The sequence below is a fragment of the Balaenoptera acutorostrata genome, chromosome 1 (assembly GCF_949987535.1).
Source record: "Balaenoptera acutorostrata chromosome 1, mBalAcu1.1, whole genome shotgun sequence".
Lineage (NCBI taxonomy): Eukaryota > Metazoa > Chordata > Mammalia > Artiodactyla > Balaenopteridae > Balaenoptera > Balaenoptera acutorostrata.
The window spans coordinates 37,318,456-37,338,746 of record NC_080064.1 but is presented as its reverse complement, the minus strand read 5'-3'; the positions used below and the strand labels follow the sequence as shown (position 1 = coordinate 37,338,746).

The 20,291-nt window shown below is 53.7% G+C and overlaps 1 protein-coding gene across 3 annotated transcripts; it reads left to right on the top strand.

Moving 5' to 3' along the window:
* The first annotated feature begins 1,044 nt into the window (after positions 1–1,044).
* On the top strand, positions 1,045–19,240 carry PTCH2 (patched 2). 3 transcript variants are annotated; one of them, XM_007164565.2, is made up of 23 exons: positions 1,045–3,079; positions 3,212–3,967; positions 4,416–4,608; positions 10,934–11,123; positions 11,231–11,300; positions 11,496–11,587; positions 12,228–12,336; positions 13,024–13,145; positions 13,294–13,441; positions 13,527–13,658; positions 13,741–13,896; positions 13,981–14,073; positions 14,351–14,476; positions 14,570–14,688; positions 14,795–15,143; positions 15,291–15,603; positions 15,695–15,837; positions 15,923–16,103; positions 16,231–16,511; positions 16,600–16,737; positions 17,789–17,931; positions 18,026–18,125; positions 18,499–19,240. In XM_007164565.2, the coding sequence occupies exons 2-23, from the start codon at positions 3,875–3,877 to the stop codon at positions 18,760–18,762; spliced, it is 3,555 nt and encodes a 1,184-aa protein (XP_007164627.2). In that variant the 5' UTR covers positions 1,045–3,079; positions 3,212–3,874; the 3' UTR covers positions 18,763–19,240. The 3 variants fall into 3 exon arrangements, with proteins under 3 accessions (XP_007164627.2, XP_007164628.2, XP_007164626.2); XM_007164564.2 differs by lacking the exon at positions 1,045–3,079 and having other exon boundaries at positions 3,183–3,967; positions 12,228–12,423; XM_007164566.2 differs by lacking the exons at positions 16,231–16,511; positions 18,026–18,125; positions 18,499–19,240 and having other exon boundaries at positions 12,228–12,423; positions 17,789–17,923.
* Positions 19,241–20,291: the final 1,051 nt, after the last annotated feature.

The following is a 20,291-nucleotide window of genomic DNA, read 5'->3' as shown; positions in this document are numbered from 1 at the left end:
CTCCCTGAGCCTGTAAGGGGATTGACCGCCAAGACTGCCCTCCAAGCTTTTTCCAAGGTGAGAGGCTGAACTTCCCAGTTCTTCACCACATTACTTTTGCCAGCCCACTCCCATCTGCAGTGGAAAGCGTCAGGGAAAACTCTAGCTGGATCCCAAGAGTGATCTAGGGGTCTGCACAGCCTAGTTTAGAAGCTGTTCCTATTTCCAGAGAATTGCAAAGAGTAGACTTTTTTTAATCCACAGGCATCCCTACCCCTAAGAAGGTACATAAGCCAGGTCTTGGTATGCTGCTTTTTAAATAGTTAAATGTGTCTGAGGAAGGGGGAGAGGGGTGTGGGAAGGACCACCCAGACAGAAGGTCTAGAAAGCTCAGCTCTGATGGAGCTGACAGGGAGATAAGGAGGCTGAGCAGGAGAACACATTCTACTAGAGGTCAGGATGACCTGTCTTCAGCCTGAGCCATCTGCCACCACCCAGAAGGCTTGCATCAGGGGCTTTTCTGCCATGGATAAATGGGGAAATTCTGCCTTGATTCTTATCCTCTCTCCTTGCCTCACCATCAAGGTAAAAGGCCATTCTCTGATCTCTGGTTGCAGCCTCTAGCACTAGAGACTTGACAGGTGCTACTGGAATAAATCTGCCTAGAGGGAAGGGGCATACATTCCCAGGCTTGGCCCCTAAACATAATGAGTGGTAGTGGGGGGCTGCTAGGGCATCTGCTTCCCTCCTCCACATCTCAGGGTCATTGACTTTGCCTGGCCCAGGTAACAGAAGCCAGCCCAAAGCATGGTGAGTGAGTAGCTTGGGGAATACCAGGGAAAGAAGGGCCTGCCCTGGCTCCTCCCTCATGGACCCTACCCTGAAGCCAGGCTGATGACTTTCCCCAACAGAGAGAGAGTGTGTGTGTGTGTGTGTGTGTGTGTGTGTGGTGCTTCGCTTCACTTTTCCTGGCACTGTTCCTCATCCTCAGCTATATATATTATCTCATTTAATCCTTAGGGCAATGTCAGAGATTATGTGACTTGCCCAAGATCTCATAGCCAGTAAATGAAAGATCCAGACCTTGAACCATGTCTTCTCCTTTTAGATTCTGTCACCCTCCCACCTCTCCCATCCAGATCTTCTCACTTCTGGAAACCTCCCTGAGTGTTCCAGCTCGCAGTGGTTTCCCATGTGGTCTCTGTGCTCCCTCTTAGGCTATGAACTTCTAAAAATCAGGTACTCTGCAACCCCAGAGCTTAGCAAAGGGTTGGCTCCATAAGAGACCTTAAGGAATATTTGTCTCAATCAGTAGTTAGATTTACTCCTTGGTGATAATGAATGATTGCTTTTCTCTTTTTGTTATTCCTTGGAGAATTTCTCTGGTTTGGGCCCAAGACACATACCAAGGTCCAGTGGAAGTGACTGTGAACCAGGCTATTCCATAGTTGAAGCAGGCTGTTTATAGAGAGAAAAGAGGAGCTTCTTCCCTCCCTGTTCCCTGGGGTCTGTGGCTTTAGCTCACCGTGGCTGAGCTGAGCTGTACTTAGGAACTCAACTTTGTTGGGGAGAAGAAAGGTCACTTTGGAGCTCAGAGCAGTCAGAGGGCGCTAGGCCCTGGGTTAGAATTGTTGGAACTGCAGACCAGTTTCTCCCACCCTGGTGTTTGGACTTTACAAGGCAAGAAGTTTTCTCAGCAGGCAGGCCCTGCCCTGAAAGCATCCATAGAAGTGCTGGACTTTACCGTTGTTAGCAATGGTGGGCCTGCTGTGGAAACAGAGTCGCAAGGCCCAGGTGATTAGCAATCTATTTCTCCATGGACCTTATGTATGCAAATATAGCGAGAAGGAAGGAGGCCTCAAGAACTAGTTACAGCAAAGCCTCTCTACTTCCAGTCCTGATGACACCCAGCCATACTCATCTTTTGCTATAGCCGCAAGAGCAATCTAGGGGCCCACACAACCTAGTTTAGAGGCTATTTCTATTTCCGGATAATTGCTGAGGGTACACTTTCTTTTTACACAACAGGACCCTCTTCTCTATGACAGGGAGGAACAAAGTGCTGTGCACATACGCTGCTCTTACTGTGTAGTCACTACTTGGCCAACAGCATCACATATGTATTAGTTCCTCCAAGGCATTTTGCTGGATGAATGGACCAATGGAAGTGGCAAACCTGCTAGGTGTTCACCCCCTTGGCCTAAAGTTCCCCTTTCACCAGAACTGAGGAGAGATCTCCAGGGAGATGATGTTAATTGACACAACTTTTCAAAAAGCAGTTTGGCAATGTGTAGCAAGAGCCATAAAAATGTTCATACTTTTTGACCAAACACCCCCACTTCTGGGAATCTGTCCTAAGGACATTCTCCAAATGATTGATACAAAGACTATGTAGTAACATGAAATGTTTGTGATGTAATCATAAACAAGTCTGGAAGAATTGACCAAGAAATTGGCCAGAGATAATAGTAGTTGTGTTAGAGTAATGAGTTTACTGGAGATTCTTTTTCTCTTTCCCAAACTTCACATGCTAGTATATTGATTTTACCCTCCTCTGCCACTCAGCGTTAATCAGTCAGGAACCTGCAGAAACACACTCAAGAGGCCAGACAATTGATGAAAGTTTAATAAAGGGACTAGGCTCTGTTTCCAAGTCACTTCCAAGACTGGTTTGTGCAACTCTCAAATGACTCACTCAACAATCATTGAGCACCTACTTACTCTCTAGTGAGGGAAGCAGACTTTCAAGTACATAAATTGTATCATGTGCAATAATAAATATATAAATTGAGTGTTATAAGGCGCACAAAGAAAGAAGCAACTATCCGTTAGGAGGGGTGGTGTGACTCAGGGAAGACTTCAAAAGCAGATGGTTGGTTCATGTTCAGTTTTGGGTCTTTTTTTTTTTTTCCAGGCAGTGCTGCGAGGCTTACAGTATCTTAGTTCCCCGACCAGGGATTGAACCCCGGGTCCTCGGCAGTGAAAGCGCGGAGTCCTAACCACTGGACCGCCAGGGAATTCCCTCATGCTCCGTTTTGAAGGTGGTCTGCCAAAACGAGAGGGCCACATGTACAAAGGCAGAAATACATGGAATAACATGGTGGGTTTAGGAAACTATATGTGGCTCTGCAGGGCTGGAAGGAACATTGGGTGGGTGTGAAGGAACTATGGGAGGGAAGACTGTTTAGATCCTGCAGGGCCCTGTGCTCCAAGTGGGCTTTGTGTTTTGCAGCTGTCATCAGATTCGCATTTTAGAGAGATGACTGGCCTCAGTGGAGAGAGTGGACTGAAGGGGGAGAGAATGGAGGCAGAGAGTTGTGAAAAGCAGTCTTTGGGTCTTGGCTGGGTCGGCCAGCAGATACCTTTTCTCAGCATTGGTCTCTCCTGACTTACATTTGGCCAACGCATCGCCTCTCCGGGTTCTCCCTCCCTCCCTCCTCCTCCCCGAGGGCAGGCAGGCGGGGGGGGGGGGGGGGCGGGCGGGGAAGCGAGGAGAGGGGTGGCCCTGCCTGGGTGGTCTCCTGCCCCGCCCCCCGCGGCGCCGTTGCCTAGCAACGGATCCGGCCGCGCAGCTCCGGGTAATTTGCCGGCGACTAAGCCAAAGGGAGGGCGTAGCCCCGGCCCTTCCCTTTTTCTTGGACTACAGACGCCTCCTCGGCACTGCGGTCGCCACCTCGAGCCGCGCCGGGCGTCGCGTAGCTGTTCCTGCACGCGGGACCGACTCCGGCTCGGCGCCCCGGGCCCGCACCGCCCTGCACTCCTACAGCTCACGGACGCCACTGTACACCCGTACCCGCGGCTAAGCGGCCCCACTGAATTCCGACGCGGGACCTCGCGGTACGCGGGACCAGGCCAGCCTATGGGGGCTCCCAGATAACGCGGGTTGGGGGCGCCCATGCCCCCCATCCCCGCCAGCATGGCTCGGCCGCCACCCCTCGGGGAGCTGCCCCCGGGCTACACACCCCCAGCTCGATCTGCAGCACCCCAGGTGAGTGGAGGGGAAGCCGGAAGAAGGTGCCGGGTCTAGAGACCCCAGGTCTGTCACTCGGCAAGGTGTGATGTCTCTTAAATGCCATGTGTTATTGGCCCTCGCCCGGGAAAGCTGTGTTGTGTGTCTGTCTGTCCGTGTCTCCTCCTGCTCTGTCCGGTGAGAGTAGGTGTGTCTGTGTCCACCTCTGTCCACCTGAGAACAGGTGTGTGTATATGTATCCTATCTCAGAAAAGGAATCTGTGCCTTCCTCAGGTGTATATTGGGTGGGAGGCAGGGAATGGAGTCAAATTTTTTCCAAGTTTGGGCCTGTGTCTGTTTAGGTCCTCTGTCTTGTATCCAGAAACCAAGAAGCTAGAGCTTGGTAGAGGGTATAATAAGGAGAAGAGGTAAAGGTTTCATGCGTTGTTGCAGTAATGCCTGGCTGACCCTTCTCTTTCCATCCCAGATCCTAGCTGGGAGCCTTCAGGCTCCACTCTGGCTTCGTGCTTACTTCCAGGGCCTGCTCTTCTCTCTGGGCTGCGGGATCCAGAGACACTGTGGCAAAGTGCTCTTCCTGGGACTTTTGGCCTTTGGGGCCCTAGCACTGGGTCTCCGCGTGGCCATCATTGAGACAGACCTAGAACAGCTCTGGGTGGAAGGTGAGTTGTGGACACTGGCCATAGTTGCTTGGGTATGGTGAGAATAGGGTGAGGAGCTGGCTACTGAGTTCTAGTGGGCTTTGCGCTGGGTCTGGAGGGGGCACCTGCCTGCCAGAGCCTGAGCATCTGGGAGCCCTGCTCCCTCTCACATCCATAAATGGACATCTGCAGATGGTGGAACCCTGTGAATGGGTATATGGAACAGTTATCTGTGAGTGCGTGTGTGTTTATTTAGCATTTACTGGCAATCTTTCATATTTGACTGCACTGCAGTGCTTGTAAAGGCAACTAAAGCAAGACCCATCTTTCAGTAGCAAGGAAAGTAAAATATATGCTGGGATATAATATACAATATAATACAAAGCAGAAAATGATTATGTTGTATAAAAGAAAGCAGGGAGCGATCGCATCTAACTAGGAGAATCAGAAAAGTTAGAACTAGAAGGCTGGGGAAACACTAAATCATCTGGCAGGCCTCCAGGGAGAGGTCCCATACAGCGAGGTCCCCTGCAACCATTTAGTGGAAAAGTGGCACAGAATCTGTACTTCAAGGCAACAGCAGAGTCAAATGGAACCAGATCTTCACTTCCTAATGGAAGCATTAGAGTAAAATAATTTCTTATTAATAGTTTTGACATAACTCTCTTTTCCTGGAGCCTAGTATGGCAACCCTTTAACAGAGTCCAACTCCCCTCTATTTTTTCCTGGGAAATTTACATTTGTGGGCTGGCCCAAACCTCCCCCAGCCCTGGCGCACACCCAAAGGCAGGGCCCAGGTTAGACTCTCACACCCTTGAGTTATTTTAAATGCTGGCAAGCCCTAGGATCCAGAGCAGATGTTTCTTGGAGCCTGCCTGCCTATTGGGCTCCCACACCCCATCCCCACCCAACCCCCCAGCCCTCTGCAGACCCTCACATATATACACACTCTAGGCCAGCCCTGGGGTCCAGAGCAGATGTTTCTCTGTGCCTGCCTGCCCCCAGCCCCAAGACAAACGTGCGCGCGTGCGCACACACACACACACACGCACACGCACACGCACATGCACATAGCCCCACCCACACTACTGCTGCCTGGGTGGTCCCAAATGACTCTTGGATTTCCTGCCACAGTAGAGGCTGTCTCCCACCTCTTCTTCTTTCTCCATTCCCCAGATCTTCCCAATCTAAACACTGCTTGAACCTCCATGTTTCCTCATCCTTTCTCCTATACTCCAGCACAGGATAGGCTAGATCCCACTGGATTTTTGCTGCTGCTTGTGCGAGGGTGTTATAAGAGGGTGGTAATCAATTCCTAGGTCTTTTCTCTTTATGTCAGAATATCACTCTGGGGCTTCCCTGGTGACGCAGTGGTTAAGAATCCGCCTGCCAACGCAGGAGACACGGGTTCGAGCCCTGGTCTGGGAGGATCCCACATGCTGCGGAGCAACAAAGCCCGTGCACCACAACTACCGAGCCTGCTCTCTAGAGCCCGCGAGCCACAACTACTGAGCCCACGTGCCACAACTACTGAAGCCCACGCACCTAGAGCCCATGCTCTGCAACAAGAGAAGCCACTGCTATGAGAAGCCTGCGCACCACAAGGAAGAGTAGCCCCCGCCAGCGCAACTAGAGAAAGCCTGCGCACAGCAACAAAGACCAATGCAGCCAAAAATAAATAAAAATAAATTTATTTAAAAAAAAAAAGAAAGAAATTACTTTGAAAAAAAAAGAATATCACTCTGCCCTGTATTAGCTGGGGCTATGGGTGAGGTAAAAGCAGTGATCTTGACCTGATCTTTTCTCTGTACATCTGTTGTTGAGGCTTCTTCCAGCAATGCCCTAGGCAGTGAGGACTGAAGGGTATTTTCCATTCCTTTCCTGTTTTGTTAATACAGAAAGCAAAGAAAGAAGCTAGACATTAGCTATCAGAGTTCTGGACTCTCCAGCTTTGCCGTGGTGAGATTTGGAATGTGACTTCTCCTTCCTGATCAATATTAAAGCTGAAGGACTCAGATAATTTCTCTAAAATAAAAATCACAGGGAATCCCCTGGTGGTCCAGTGGTTAGGACTCCGCGTTCTCACTGCCGAGGGCCCGGGTTTGATCCCTGGTCGGCGAGCTAAGATCCCACAAGCCAGGTGGTGCGGGCAAAAAAAAGAAGAAGAAGAAGAAAGAAAGGAAGGAAGGAAAGAAAAGAAAAGGAAAATCACAGCATGTAGCCCAACTAGTACTTACAGGAACAGTGATAGAGATGGTTTGAAACTGGAGCTGTCCCTGAAGATAAGGAGCATACAGCCCTTCTGTCTGGAAGGCAGGGGACAGCCACATATCAATTGGTGGAACCACTATTCACTCAGACACCCAAGTCTGAAACCTTGATAGTCAGCCTCAGTTCTTCTTGCTCACCTGATTGGTCACTAAACAATTAAAATTCTTCCTTCTCAGCTTCTCTCAGATCCCTCCTTTCCACCCTTGCAGCTGTTGCTCTAGTTGAGGCCTGGCAGTACACTCCTGATTGTATCATTTAGCATGCTTTTAGCCACATGAAAGAGAGAGAAAGGGAAAGAGGGAGGAAGGAAGAAGAAGACTGATTTATTATCCCCCCCAACAAGGAGTCTAGCAGTAGACAGTAGAGAAGTTCCAGGATGGATAATTCAGCAATCTAAGGACATTATCAAGGACCCAGTTTCTTTCTTTCTCCTCTGCCTTCTGCATGTTGGGCTTTTGTCCTCAGGCTTATCACCTCCTTCTCCCAAGCTGGCTGCTGCAGTGGTAGAAAAGAGAAGTCATCCCTGTCTTGCATCCCTTTTTGAAAGTGAGGAAAAATACACCACCTACCCCTCCCCACCATCCACCCCCACCGACTTCCCATTTGGTTACACTTTGGCAAGAACTGTGTAGCATCCTATGCCTAAATCCTTCACTTGGCAAAGACGGTGGAATTACTGTGATTGACTTATTAGACTAATCAAATTTCACCTCCTAAGGCTGGGGAAGGGCCCAGCTGCCCTGAATACTAGGCCTTTCAGAGGATGGCCCAGGAAATCAAGTTCTATTAAGTGACTGATCTTTCCCCCTCACCTTCAAATCTGCCTCCGCACTGCCCTCCTGTGGTGCTTCTAAATCTGGCCAAGTCAATCCCTGCTTAGAGCCCTTCCACCACTCTCTACTGGGTTCCGGGGAGTCTCCAAAACCAAGTTCAAGCTCCTTAGCATACTCTAGGTTGCTTATCCAGCTTTGTCTCTGCCTCACTCTTAGCAGCCCAGCAACACGGAGCCTCTTACAGTTACCTGCACACACTTGGTCCAGAACCCCTTTCCCTGACTTCTTTCCCTGGCCAACTCCTATTCATCATTCACAGCTCAGCTCCAGAATATATCAGGTGATGAAAAAGCCTGGTCATCTCACTTCTCTGCTTAAAACATAATATGGCTCCCATTCCACACAGAGACAGCTTGAGTCCCTACAATAGCTTACAGGTCCTTACATGTGCAATTTCTGGACCAAAGATTATGAACATTTCTGAGGATCCTAAAACATACTGCAGTATTGCTTTCCCCCAAATATTGTACCAAATTACACTCCTGCGGTAGGTAAGTTAGAATGCATTCCTGTAAGCCAGCAATGAGTACTACCAATTCTTAAATTTTTGCTAATTTGAAAGATGATAATTCATTGCTATTTTAATTTGCATTTATTGGATTACCTATAAAGTAGATTCTTTTTCCATGCTGGCTAACCAGTTATATCCTCCCTTTTGTAAAGTTTTTTTTTTTTTTCCGCAGTTCGGTGGCTTTTATTTATTTATTTATTTTAACATCTTTATTGGAGTATAATTGCTTTACAATGGTGTGTTAGTTTCTGCTTTATAACAAAGTGAATCAGCTATACATATACATATATCCCCATATCTCCTCCCTCTTGCGTCTCCCTCCCACCCTCCCTATCCCACCCCTTTACGTGGTCACATCTCCCTGTGCTATGCGGCTGCTTCCCACTAGCTATCTATTTTACATTTGGTAGTGTATATATGTCCATGCCACTCTCTCACTTCGTCCCAGCTTACCCTTCCCCCTCCCCACGTCCTCAAGTCCATTCTCTACATCTGCGTCTTTATTCCTGCATCGTTATGTCCTGCCCCTAGGCTCCTCAGAACCTTTTTTTTTTTTTTTTTAGATTCCATATATATGTTAGCATACAGTATTTGTTTTTCTCTTTCTGACTTACTTCAGTCTGTATGACAGTCTCTAGGTCCATCCACCTCACTACAAATAACTCAATTTCATTTCTTTTTATGGCTGAGTAATATTCCATTGTATATATGTGCCCCTTTTGTAAAGTTTTTAACAAATGTGATGATTTTGATGTCTCCTTACCCTGTTCCCCCTGCTTCTTCCCCACTCAGTTGCAGTCTCTTTTTTTCTCCAGTTCTTTCTCATTTTTCCATCATATCATTTCTCTCCCAGCAGCTATTGAATAATAACTCCATATCTGTACCTACTGTGTTCTGTACAACTTCCTAAGTACTTTGCTCGCATTGATTCTAATTCTACCAAGGTAGGCATTTCTCTGTTTCACAGATGAGAACATTGAGGGTCAGAGAGACTAAGTAATTTACTCAAGCACAGACCAAGCATCAGAGCCAAGACCCAAAGCCAGGTCTGTCCAGAGCCTTTGTGGCACCCCGCCCCGTCTCTTCTTGCCTCACAATACATCCTAGTGCATCTGTCCTCATATCTGTCATCGTCATCGTCAGCGAAGACTTATCTTTTTCTCTTCCTCATTTTCTCTGAGGATTCCTTATTCTCTTTGATGCCGTATTTTTTTTTTTTTAATTTTTTGGCCACGCCACGCGGTTTGCAGGGATCTTAGATCCCTGACTAGGGATCGAACCTGTGCCCTCAGCAGTGAGAGTGCAGAGTCCCAACCACTGGACCTCCAGGGAACTCCCTTGATGCTGTATTTTAAATTGTGCTTGTCTCTTTCTCTTGCTTTCTTATTAGCTCTGTCCGGGTTCCTTCTTTCTCCCATGCCTCCTTCCCCTCAGCAAACTCACTTACTATGAGGAGCTTATCTCTGCCCTCCCCTCCTGTCCCTCCTGTGGCACCTCTGGCCCAAGCCTGGTGAAATAAACACTGCAGTACGAGCCTACTGCAGAGGAGTGGGGAGTCAGGAAAGGAAGAAAAAGAGCAGGTGGAATTGCCAGCCGAGAAGGCAGGATGATGGCTGTGTGAGACTGTTGTGGGGATGGGAGGTGTGAGCATATGGGTGAATCTGTGATGGGGAGTTTCCAAGGGTTTGGGGCTCGCATGAGTGAGGGGATTGTGTGGGTTTGAAAAAGAGATTGGGGAGCATGATAATCCCAGGTGGGGCTGGAGCCTCAGAGAAGCAGTCCGTTGGGCCCCAAGGGTGGCAGTGACCTACAGGAAGAGGCCCCAGATGGGTTGAAGCAGGATTATGGGTCTAAGACCAGGCCAAGTCCACAAAGCCTCCGGGGTGGTTTGGCCCTGGCCCTCGCCTCCCCCAAACCACAGTCAGGTCATAGCATCCCTCACAGCATCCCCGCCTCCCCAGATCCCAGGTACAGACCTGGCCTCCGTGGCCAGTGCAGTGCAGGACTTGATCAAGGAGATGAAGGCAGGCCTGGCGCCGGGACTCCCCGTTGTCTGGACAGAGAGACTGGTGAAAGGGATCTTTTTCCCCAGGCCCACTTTGATGTCACCTCTGCCAGGATCCATGAGTGGAAGCAGTATGTTGGCAGCATCACACTGAAAGACCGTCTGACCCTCCCCCGCACCTGTGCCACCACAGAGCCATTATTGCCAGGCACCCCCCACCCCTCTGCAGAGCAGTTTGCAAAAAAGCATATGGATATAAACCACTGCCTGGGACAACCTGAACTAGGAACCAGCCCCAGCGCTAGACCTGTTCTTTTAGGAGACCCTCCAATGGCAGCCTCCCTATTGGCCCCTCTGTCCCTCCTTGTCCTCCCCACCAGAGTAGAGAGGGACTGAGTGAGGGCTCCCTTACCAGGACACCCCCAGAACCCCACCCTGGCCCAGCTCATGTTGATCTCTCATTTTAAAGTTATTTGCTCCAAACCCAGCCAGCCGGGTTCATGCTTAAACCTTAGGTCCCACAAGAATTCCACAGAGCCACACAGCTGGACCTCTCCACTCCAGATTCCAAGCAGAGGGCCAGGAGCCTGGGGAGTCAGCATGGCCATCAGGGAGAAGCTTCTCCCACTTGTCCTGGGAGGCCTCTGTGGGTTAGGGTCCCACTTCCCCCGGAGCTCTGATCCACTGAGGCTCTTTCCCCCCAGCTTTCTCTCTCTGCTCTGGCAGCGGGCAGCCGGGTGAGCCAAGAGCTGCAATACACCAAGGAGAAGCTGGGGGAGGAGGCTGCATACACCTCCCAGATGTTGATACAGACCCCGCGCCAGGAGGGGGAGAATGTCCTCACGCCTGAGGCACTTGGCCTCCACCTCCAGGCAGCCCTCACCGCCAGTAAAGTGCAAGTATCACTCTATGGAAAGTGAGTCTGGCTGAGCCCCTGAGCAGCTGGGGGTGAGAGGTGCTGCAGCAGGGCTGGAGTGGGAATCCCCCTCTTCTGCTGATGTCCTGTGCCCCTGGTTATTGCAGGTCCTGGGATTTGAACAAAATCTGCTACAAGTCAGGAGTTCCCCTAATTGAAAATGGAATGATTGAGCGGGTGAGTATCCTGAGCTGTTCTCTGAGACTAGGTAGAGGTGGAGCCTTTTCTGCAGTAAGGGAGGGCTTGGAGAGACGGCGGGGGTGGGGGGGGGGGGGTGTCGGGAGGTGGGGGCATTGCAGAGGGCATCCTACAAAGGTCATGGAGAAAAGAGCCCAGGGACAGGACTGATGTGGCCTGGGATGTCCCTGGCAGATGATTGAGAAGCTGTTTCCCTGCGTGATCCTCACCCCCCTCGACTGCTTCTGGGAAGGAGCCAAACTCCAAGGGGGCTCTGCCTACTTGCCGTGAGTGCTGCCACAGCTGCTCCCAGGGCCCTGCTTCATCCACTGCCAGGACCTCCCCAGCAGAAAGAAGGGTGGGAGTAAAGATGATGATCAAAAGCTCACCCAGGGCCTAATTACCTCCCAGGCCAGGGTCAGAGCACCGGCAGCCTCAGGGCTCTCTCCACATACCCCTTCGCCTCACCTCCGAAGGAGAGGCAGACCTGTCTTATTTAGACAAAACACGAAGATCTGTAAGATCTGAACAAAGGAAGGAAAAAATCCCCAGAAAGACTTTGCCAGGGAGAGTTAGCTAGGTGTCAGGTCAGCTGTGACCCAGGCCAGAAAGAAAACCTGTTCTAAGCAGGTGCCTGTGTGGTTATGTATTAGAACCAAGGGTAGACGGTTTGGGAAGGAATGCAATAGGGCTTTTCTGGGCCTTTTCATTGTGTTAAGTACCATCTGTCTTGAGGTCCATCTCAGCCCAGGTATCTGTCCACAGCTCACTGCAGCAGCCTGCTGGGCTGAGCCTTGACCACCCTCCACACAGAGGGACAGATGAGCAGCTAGGAGGAGGGTGGGCTACTACATGGGTCCCATAGCAGTGGTTTGGAGGGTGGGCATTGATCCTTGATCCTCACCAACTATGGGCTCTCCCCTGCAGGGGCCGCCCCGACATCCAGTGGACCAACCTGGATCCAGAGGAGCTGCTGGAGGAGCTGGGCCCCTTTGCCTCCCTTGAGGGCTTCCGGGAGCTGCTAGACAAGGCACAGGTGGGCCAGGCCTACGTGGGGCGGCCCTGTCTGCACCCTGACGACCTCCACTGCCCATCTAGTGCCCCTAACCATCACAGCAGGCAGGTGGGTTCCAGCCAGGTCTGCCAGGGAAAGGTTATTTTCCTTCCCTTTCCCCTCATATGTTCCCCTGTTCTAGGAGAGAGCAGACTGCTCTGTGCTCTGCCCCCCATTTCCTGGACGTTGTTACCCTGCCCCCACTGTGCTAGACACCTAGAGGGTTCCATTCCTTTTCAGCTCTGCTAAGGGACCCTCAAGTGGCCTATGAATCCCTTTGTCCTTTTCTAGGCCCAGAAAGGCTGGACTTCATCAAAATACACGTGTACAGGGAAACAGGACACATTAGCTAAGCACGAGTATCACACCTAATTTCCTGAGTGTCTGTGTGGCCCTGTGAACGTGGACCTTTTTCCAAAACCACCAAAGTTATGCCCGCTCCTCCCCGCAGCCTGTCTCTAGGCCTCGGCTCCCTCTTGTGCCCTCCTCTCTGCAGGACACTAGCTGCTCCCTTACAGAGTAGGCAAGAGGCTCAGCATAATAGTTATCTACACTCCAGGCCCACAGAGCTCCGTGGCAAGCATGGTTCCTGCAGGTTCCAGCCCAGAGACACCCAGTTATCCAAAACCAGGGCCTTGAGTAATGAGCCCCTCCGCTGTCCCCCTCCAGGCTCCCAATGTGGCTCAGGAGTTGAGCGGGGGCTGCCATGGCTTCTCCCACAAGTTCATGCACTGGCAGGAGGAACTGCTGCTGGGAGGCCTGGCCAGAGACCCCCGAGGACAGCTGCTGAGGTAGGGCCTCCCCTGGGAGTTGGTAAGGGCACCCCAGGTATGGGGAGCCACACCCTGATGCCAGGCAACTCTGGCAAAAGCCCCTTGCACACCCCCTCCTGGGTGTTCAGACCAGCTCTGACTCCTACTTCTCCTGTACCCCAACCAGGGCAGAGGCCCTGCAGAGCACCTTCCTGCTGATGAGTCCCCGCCAGCTCTATGAGCACTTCCGGGGCGACTACCAGACACACGACATCGGCTGGAGCGAGGAGCAGGCCAGCACGGTGCTGCAGGCCTGGCAGCGGCGCTTCGTGCAGGTCAGCGTGGAGGCGTGGAGACGGCGAGCGCGGTGCCCTGAGGCCGCTGCCGCCTCCTGCCCCTCACACCGCCCTGTCTCCCCAGCTGGCGCAGGAGGCCCTGCCTGGGAACGCGTCCCAGCAGATCCACGCCTTCTCCTCCACCACCCTGGATGACATCCTGCACGCCTTCTCTGAAGTCAGCGCTGCCCGCGTGGTGGGAGGCTACCTGCTCATGGTGGGTCCTCCTGGCACCTTGTCCCCCACCACCGGCCCCCACCCCGGGAGCCCCTATCCAAGACTGCCCTCTCTCCCCACAGCTGGCCTACGCCTGCGTGACAATGCTGCGGTGGGACTGTGCTCAGTCCCAGGGTGCCGTGGGCCTCGTCGGGGTGCTGCTGGTGGCCCTGGCGGTGGCCTCGGGCCTCGGGCTCTGCGCCCTGCTTGGCATCGCGTTCAATGCCGCCACTACCCAGGTACACCAAGACTGTGGGGCAGACTTGGGGGCCGACGGCCCAGGCTGCTCGGTTCCTCCAGCTGCCCGCCCCGTGCCCCTCCAGGTGCTGCCCTTCTTGGCACTGGGCATTGGCGTGGATGACATATTCCTGCTGGCACATGCCTTCACAGAGGCTCCACCTGGCACCCCTCTCCAGGTGAGGCCTCGTCCTCCAGCCTGGGCTCATCTGAGGCAGTGCTGCGTAGGGGCTCAGAGCCTCTTGGTTTGAGTGACCTTGGGCTGGTAATTAACCTCTCTGTGCCTCGTTTCCTCATCTGTAAACAGGGGTAATAATAGTGCTTGTGTCATAAGGGTTGTAGTGAGGATCGGTGAGGTAATTCAAGTCGAGTACTTAGAACAGTACGATAAATATTAGCTGCTATGAGGCTCCTTTACCCACCTCTGCCATCCTTCACGCTGCCTTGTCCTGACAGGAGCGCACAGGTGAGTGTCTGCAGCGCACAGGCACCAGCGTTGCACTCACATCCATCAACAACATGGTCGCCTTCTTCATGGCTGCCCTAGTTCCCATCCCTGCACTGCGGGCCTTCTCCTTGCAGGTGAGGCCTCACAAACGGGGCCCGGGCTCAGGGTGGGCATAGAGCCGGGGCAGGCCTCATCCAGGCTTTGTGCCCCTCCTGTCCATCCCGCAGGCGGCAGTAGTGGTTGGCTGCAACTTTGCAGCCGTGATGCTTGTCTTCCCAGCGGTCCTCAGCCTGGACCTGCACCGGCGCCACTGCCAGCGCCTTGATGTGCTCTGCTGCTTCTCTAGGTATCCCTACCCCACCAGGCCGTCCTTCTTTGGCCCCATCCCGTCCTGTCCCTTTAGCAGCATTTCCAGGCACAGACCCATCACCCCCTCTCTCTGCCTCTTCCAGCCCCTGCTCTGCTCGGGTGATTCAGATTCTGCCCCAGGAGCTGGGGGATAGGACAGTACCAGTGGGCATTGCTCACCTGACTGCCACTGTTCAGGCATTTGCGCACTGTGAAGCCAGCAGCCAGCATGTGGTCACCATCCTGCCTCCCCAAGCCCACCTGGTGCCCCCACCTTCTGACCCACTGGCCTCTGAGCTCTTCAGCCCAGGAGGGTCAACACGGGACCTTCTAGGCCAGGAGGAGGGGACAAGGCAGAAGGCAGCCTGCAAGTCCCTGGCCTGCGCCCGCTGGAATCTTGCCCATTTCGCCCGATCTCAGTTTGCACCCTTGCTGCTCCAGTCCCACACCAAGGTAAGCCTCCGCCCAGGCAGGTCGAGGTGAGACACAGCAGAGGCTTCTTAGGTGTCTCTGGGCCCCAAGAAGGGAAGAGGGCTTAGCCCAACATCTGAGGGCCCAAGGGTATCCCTGGGCCTCCAGCTTAGTTGCCGTTTCCCACAGGCCATGGTGCTGGTACTTTTTGGGGCTCTTCTGGGCCTGAGCCTCTATGGATCGACCTTGGTGCAGGATGGGCTGGCCCTGACAGATGTGGTGCCTCGGGGCACCAAGGAGCATGCCTTCCTGAGCGCCCAGCTCAGGTACTTCTCTCTGTACGAGGTGGCCCTGGTGACACAGGGTGGCTTTGACTACGCCCACTCCCAACGCGCCCTCTTTGATCTGCACCAGCGCTTCAGTTCCCTCAAGGCGGTGCTGCCCCCACCGGCCACGCAGGCACCCCGCACCTGGCTGCACTATTACCGCAACTGGCTACAGGGTGAGAGGCAAGGAGACCGGCAGGGAGGGCTGCGGCCAGCAGGAGCTCCCAGAGCTCCAGGCCAACCGGACCCCACCCTGTTTTCTCCCAGGAATCCAGGCTGCGTTTGACCAGGACTGGGCTTCTGGACACATCACCCACCACTCATACCGCAATGGCTCTGAGGATGGGGCCCTAGCCTACAAGCTGCTCATCCAGACTGGGGATGCCCAGGAGCCTCTGGATTTCAGCCAGGTTGGGAGAGGACTGGAAAGGTCAGGGAGCACCCAGGGGCTCCAGGCCTCATGGGCCCAGCCTTCAGCTCTCTCCGCCTCTACAGCTGACCACAAGGAAGCTGGTGGACAAGGACGGGCTGATTCCACCTGAGCTCTTCTACATGGGGCTGACCATGTGGGTGAGCAGTGACCCCCTGGGTCTGGCAGCCTCACAGGCCAACTTCTACCCCCCACCTCCCGAGTGGCTGCATGACAAGTACGACACCACCGGGGAGAACCTTCGCAGTGAGTCCCAGGGGAGCCCGAAGAGCCTAGGCCTGGGCCCACACAGGCCCTCCCCTGAGGCCCTGCCCACGGCTCCCTGTGCTTACTGGCCACCCCTCCCTCTCCCTCCACCCCCTCCCCTCCACAGTCCCCGCGGCCCAGCCCCTGGAGTTTGCCCAGTTCCCCTTTCTACTGCGCGGCCTCCAGAAGACTGCAGACTTCGTGGAGACCATTGAGGGGGCCCGGGCAGCGTGTGCCGAGGCAGGCCGGGCCGGGGTGCGCGCCTACCCCAGCGGCTCCCCCTTCCTCTTCTGGGAGCAGTACCTGGGCCTGCGGCGCTGCTTCCTGCTGGCAGTCTGCATCCTGCTGGTGTGCACTTTCCTCGTCTGCGCCCTGCTGCTGCTCAACCCCTGGGCAGCTTCCCTCATAGTGAGTCCTTGCAGGGGCGGGGCTGGAGAGACCCATAGCTCCCCCCCTGCCCTGCCCAGGAGCCCTGGGTGAGCCCTGCCCTCCCCAGGTACTGGTCCTGGCAGTGATGACCGTGGAGCTCTTTGGCATCATGGGTTTCCTGGGCATCAAGCTGAGCGCCATCCCCGTGGTGATCCTTGTGGCGTCTGTAGGCATTGGTGTCGAGTTCACGGTCCATGTGGCTCTGGTGAGCACAGGCACTAGGGGAGGGGTGGGCCAGCTGATTTGGTATTCAACAAATATTGATCAAGCACCTACTGTGTGCTAGGTACTATTTAAGAACTGAGGAGGTAAGAGCACTACAGACGGGCTTTCCCTTCAAGGAGCTTATTCTAGAGCGTAGAGATAAGCAATAAACAAGTAAACAAACAAATAAATAAGCAGCCATTTCAGTAGGGAGGAGGGACAAAGGCCTGACCAGAAAGGGGTGAGGGAGGACAGAATGGGAGGTGAGGAAATGGGAACCAACAATTCTTTCGGATGAATTTACTGTGAAGAGGATCAGAGAAATGGGGTGGTAGCTGGATGGCGAGATCTCACCAAGACAGAGATATTAGAACAGAGGCAGGCAGGCCTCTCTCACAGCTTCGTGGTATCTGGCGGGGGAGGAGTGCGGGTGGGGTGGGGGGCGTGGACCAGCTGGCAGCTCCGGCACAGACCTGGCCAGACCCCACAAACAGCTCCCTTCTTCCCCCATAAAAGCCTTATCATTTTTCCGCTTATAAGAATAATATATACTCCTTGGGAGACAAAAAATGTCAGCATGCTGGAAAGTACCAAGAAAGAATTAGAAATCTTCTGAAATGCCACCCCTAGAAGTTATCACTTTGGTGTCCATCCTTCTAGACCAGGGGTTGGCAAACTTTTTCTGTAAAGGACCAGATAGTAAATATTTTAGGCTTGGCAGGCCATATCGTCTCTGTGGCAACTCTGCCGGGGTAGCCCAAAAGCATCCATAGATACTATGTGCACAAATGGGTGTGGCTGTGTTTCAACAAAACTTTATTTACAAAAAAACATGGGACAGACTGTAGTTTGCCAACTTATTCTAGACATCCCTGTGTCTCACTCATCTATACAGTGTTACCTATATGGACTCGTGCTTGTGTCCTGGGCAGCTCCCAGGGACTCGGTTCACCTGGCCTTCTGTGGGCCAAGGCATGGGTGAGCCCTGGGGACACAGATGAGCTGGCCATGGTTGGCCAAGGAGCAGCTCCAGGACCGCTTTATTCCCCCAGGGCTTCCTGACCTCCCAGGGTAGCCGGAACCTCCGGGCTGCCCGGGCCCTAGAGCACACATTGGCCCCGGTGACCGATGGGGCCATCTCCACATTGCTGGGTCTGCTCATGCTTGCTGGTTCCAACTTTGACTTCATTGTAAGGTAGGGGAGGGCTCGGGGCAAGGCGGCAGGGCTGCCCTGCACTGGCGGCAGGACCTGCCCAGGCTGACCGGCCCCACACACCGCCCCCCTCCAGGTACTTCTTCGTGGTGCTGACAGTACTCACACTCCTAGGCCTCCTCCATGGGCTCGTGCTGCTGCCTGTGCTGCTGTCCATCCTGGGCCCCCCACCAGAGGTGACCACCCTCCTCCTGCTCCCAGCCCAGGGGATGGGGTGGAACAGAGCCAGGGCAAAATGCCCTCAGCGGCCAACAGACGGGGCTCAACTCACAGGGACCTCTCCCCATAAGTACCACCAACTGAAGGTGGCAGCCTCCCCCTTCGCCCAGACATCATGTCCCTACCCCTCAGCCCTCCTGACTTCTTCATGGGACCCACCTTAGCCGTTTAGGTGCAGGGTTTGCCCCAGACCTCGACATCCTGTCCCTTGTCAGCTCTCGTACCCTGCTGGAAGCCGCCAAAGACCCCAGCTTCCCAACCAGGGAGGTGCTGAAGGGGGCTGCGTCCCCAGTAGCCCCTGGGCTCACTGGGGCTGGTGTCTCCCCCAAGGTGGTACAGATGTACAAGGAGAGCCCAGAGGTCCTGAGCCCACCAGCTGCACAAGGAGGAGGGCTCAGGTGGGGGGTAGCCCCCACCCTTCCCCAGAGCTTTGCCAGAGTGACTACCTCCATGACCGTGGCCCTCCGCCCACCTCCACTGCCTGGTGCCTACATCCACCCAGCCACTGAAGAGCCTACTTGGTCCCCTGCTGCCACACCAGCTGCCAGTGGCTCCAGCAACCTTAGTTCTAGGGGACCATGTCCAGCCATCTGATGAAAGAGCAGCTGAAGCATGGAGACCCCGTTCAGGCCACATGAAGGCACTGGGAAGCCGTGGGGTGTTACTGAACGCAGGGCAGACTCCTGGGGAGCCCTGCTGCTGCTGCTGTCTGCCTCCATCCCCTCCCCGACCCAGCCATCACAGACCTCCCTGGGATCCACACAAAACCACCACCCTCTAGGCTGTGAGCAGCCTTGCACACCCGGGTGCTCCGTGCCTGTGCCCGTGCCCGGGTGGGGTGAAAGCCAGCAAGCACTTCAGGCTGCAGTGCAGCCCTGTCCCCCCTCCCACCCCACCCTGCTGCCCCCAGCAGACCAAGCCTGAGGGATCCTCTAGCACCCTTCACCAGTCCTGGTCCCCCACTGCTTGCTGACTCCTGGGTAGGCTCTCTGTATCCCTGCCCACCTCTCACCACATAAATTATTTATATGGAGACGTTTATTTTTGTAGTTTGTATAGATGTTAGCTATGCTGAAAGTTTTATTTTTAAAAGTGAAATATATTCTATATGAACTCATCTCAAATGACTTTGGCGCTTTGTTTTCAGATAGAGCTGTGAGTTTGCAAGTGGAGGCGTCGGGGCCGCAGGTCGTGGGGCTACCCTAGTCCTTGGTGTGTTTATTCACCTGGCACATGAAGATGATGTTCAGCCCATGTGTTGGTCATATACTTGGTAACAGGGTCTGACTGAAGTGCTTAGTACACGAAGTGATACAAATGTTTTTGATGTCAAACCCCACTGTGTGGCTTTCAGAGCCATCATAAGCCAGCCTTGCGCACCTCTCCAGACTCATCACCCACCTTCCTTTGTGAGCGGCATGGGGGGATGGGCAGAGGGACACAGCCAGGCAACAGGTGAGAGGAGAAGTGGAAGCAGATCAAGAAAGCGTCTGAGGGAATTCCCTGGCGGTCCAGTGCTTAAGACTTGGGCACTCTCATTGCCGGCCCGGGCCCGGGTTAGATCCCTGGTTGAGGAATTAAGATCCCACAAGCCGCGCAGCCAAAATAAAAAAAAGAAGAAGAAGGTGGCCAATTGAAACAGAGATGGGGATAGCAGGGAGGTATTTTAGGAGTTTTGTGCCCAGACCAACCTCCAAGGCAGAGGCCCCTGCAAGTCAGCAGTCAGCCTGGCGCCCCAGAGGCATCTTTGGCCAGACAGCTAGGGGATCAGTAAGGGCACTGTTGAAATTGAGGTTGCATTAGCAACCAGTGAGGCTCTGTATTTAAGCTGTTTGTTCTGTGAAGGTTGAACAGGCCTACTAATACAGAGGCCTGGAAGATTCTGGCCACACCCCTGGGTGTAGAGTACAGAGTCTCATCTGACGCATGAGGTGGGGGAGGTCTTTTATTGCCCTTCTCCAATTATCCCAGGGCTCCGTCTCAACTGACACACATACACACCCTGGGTTCCAGCCACCCACTCACCAGGAACGATCCCACCCCCAGAGTACTGCCTTCTCACACTCCACCCCACCAGGCCAAAGGCCAGAAAATCATGTTCTGACCAAAAGTGGGCAGGGAGG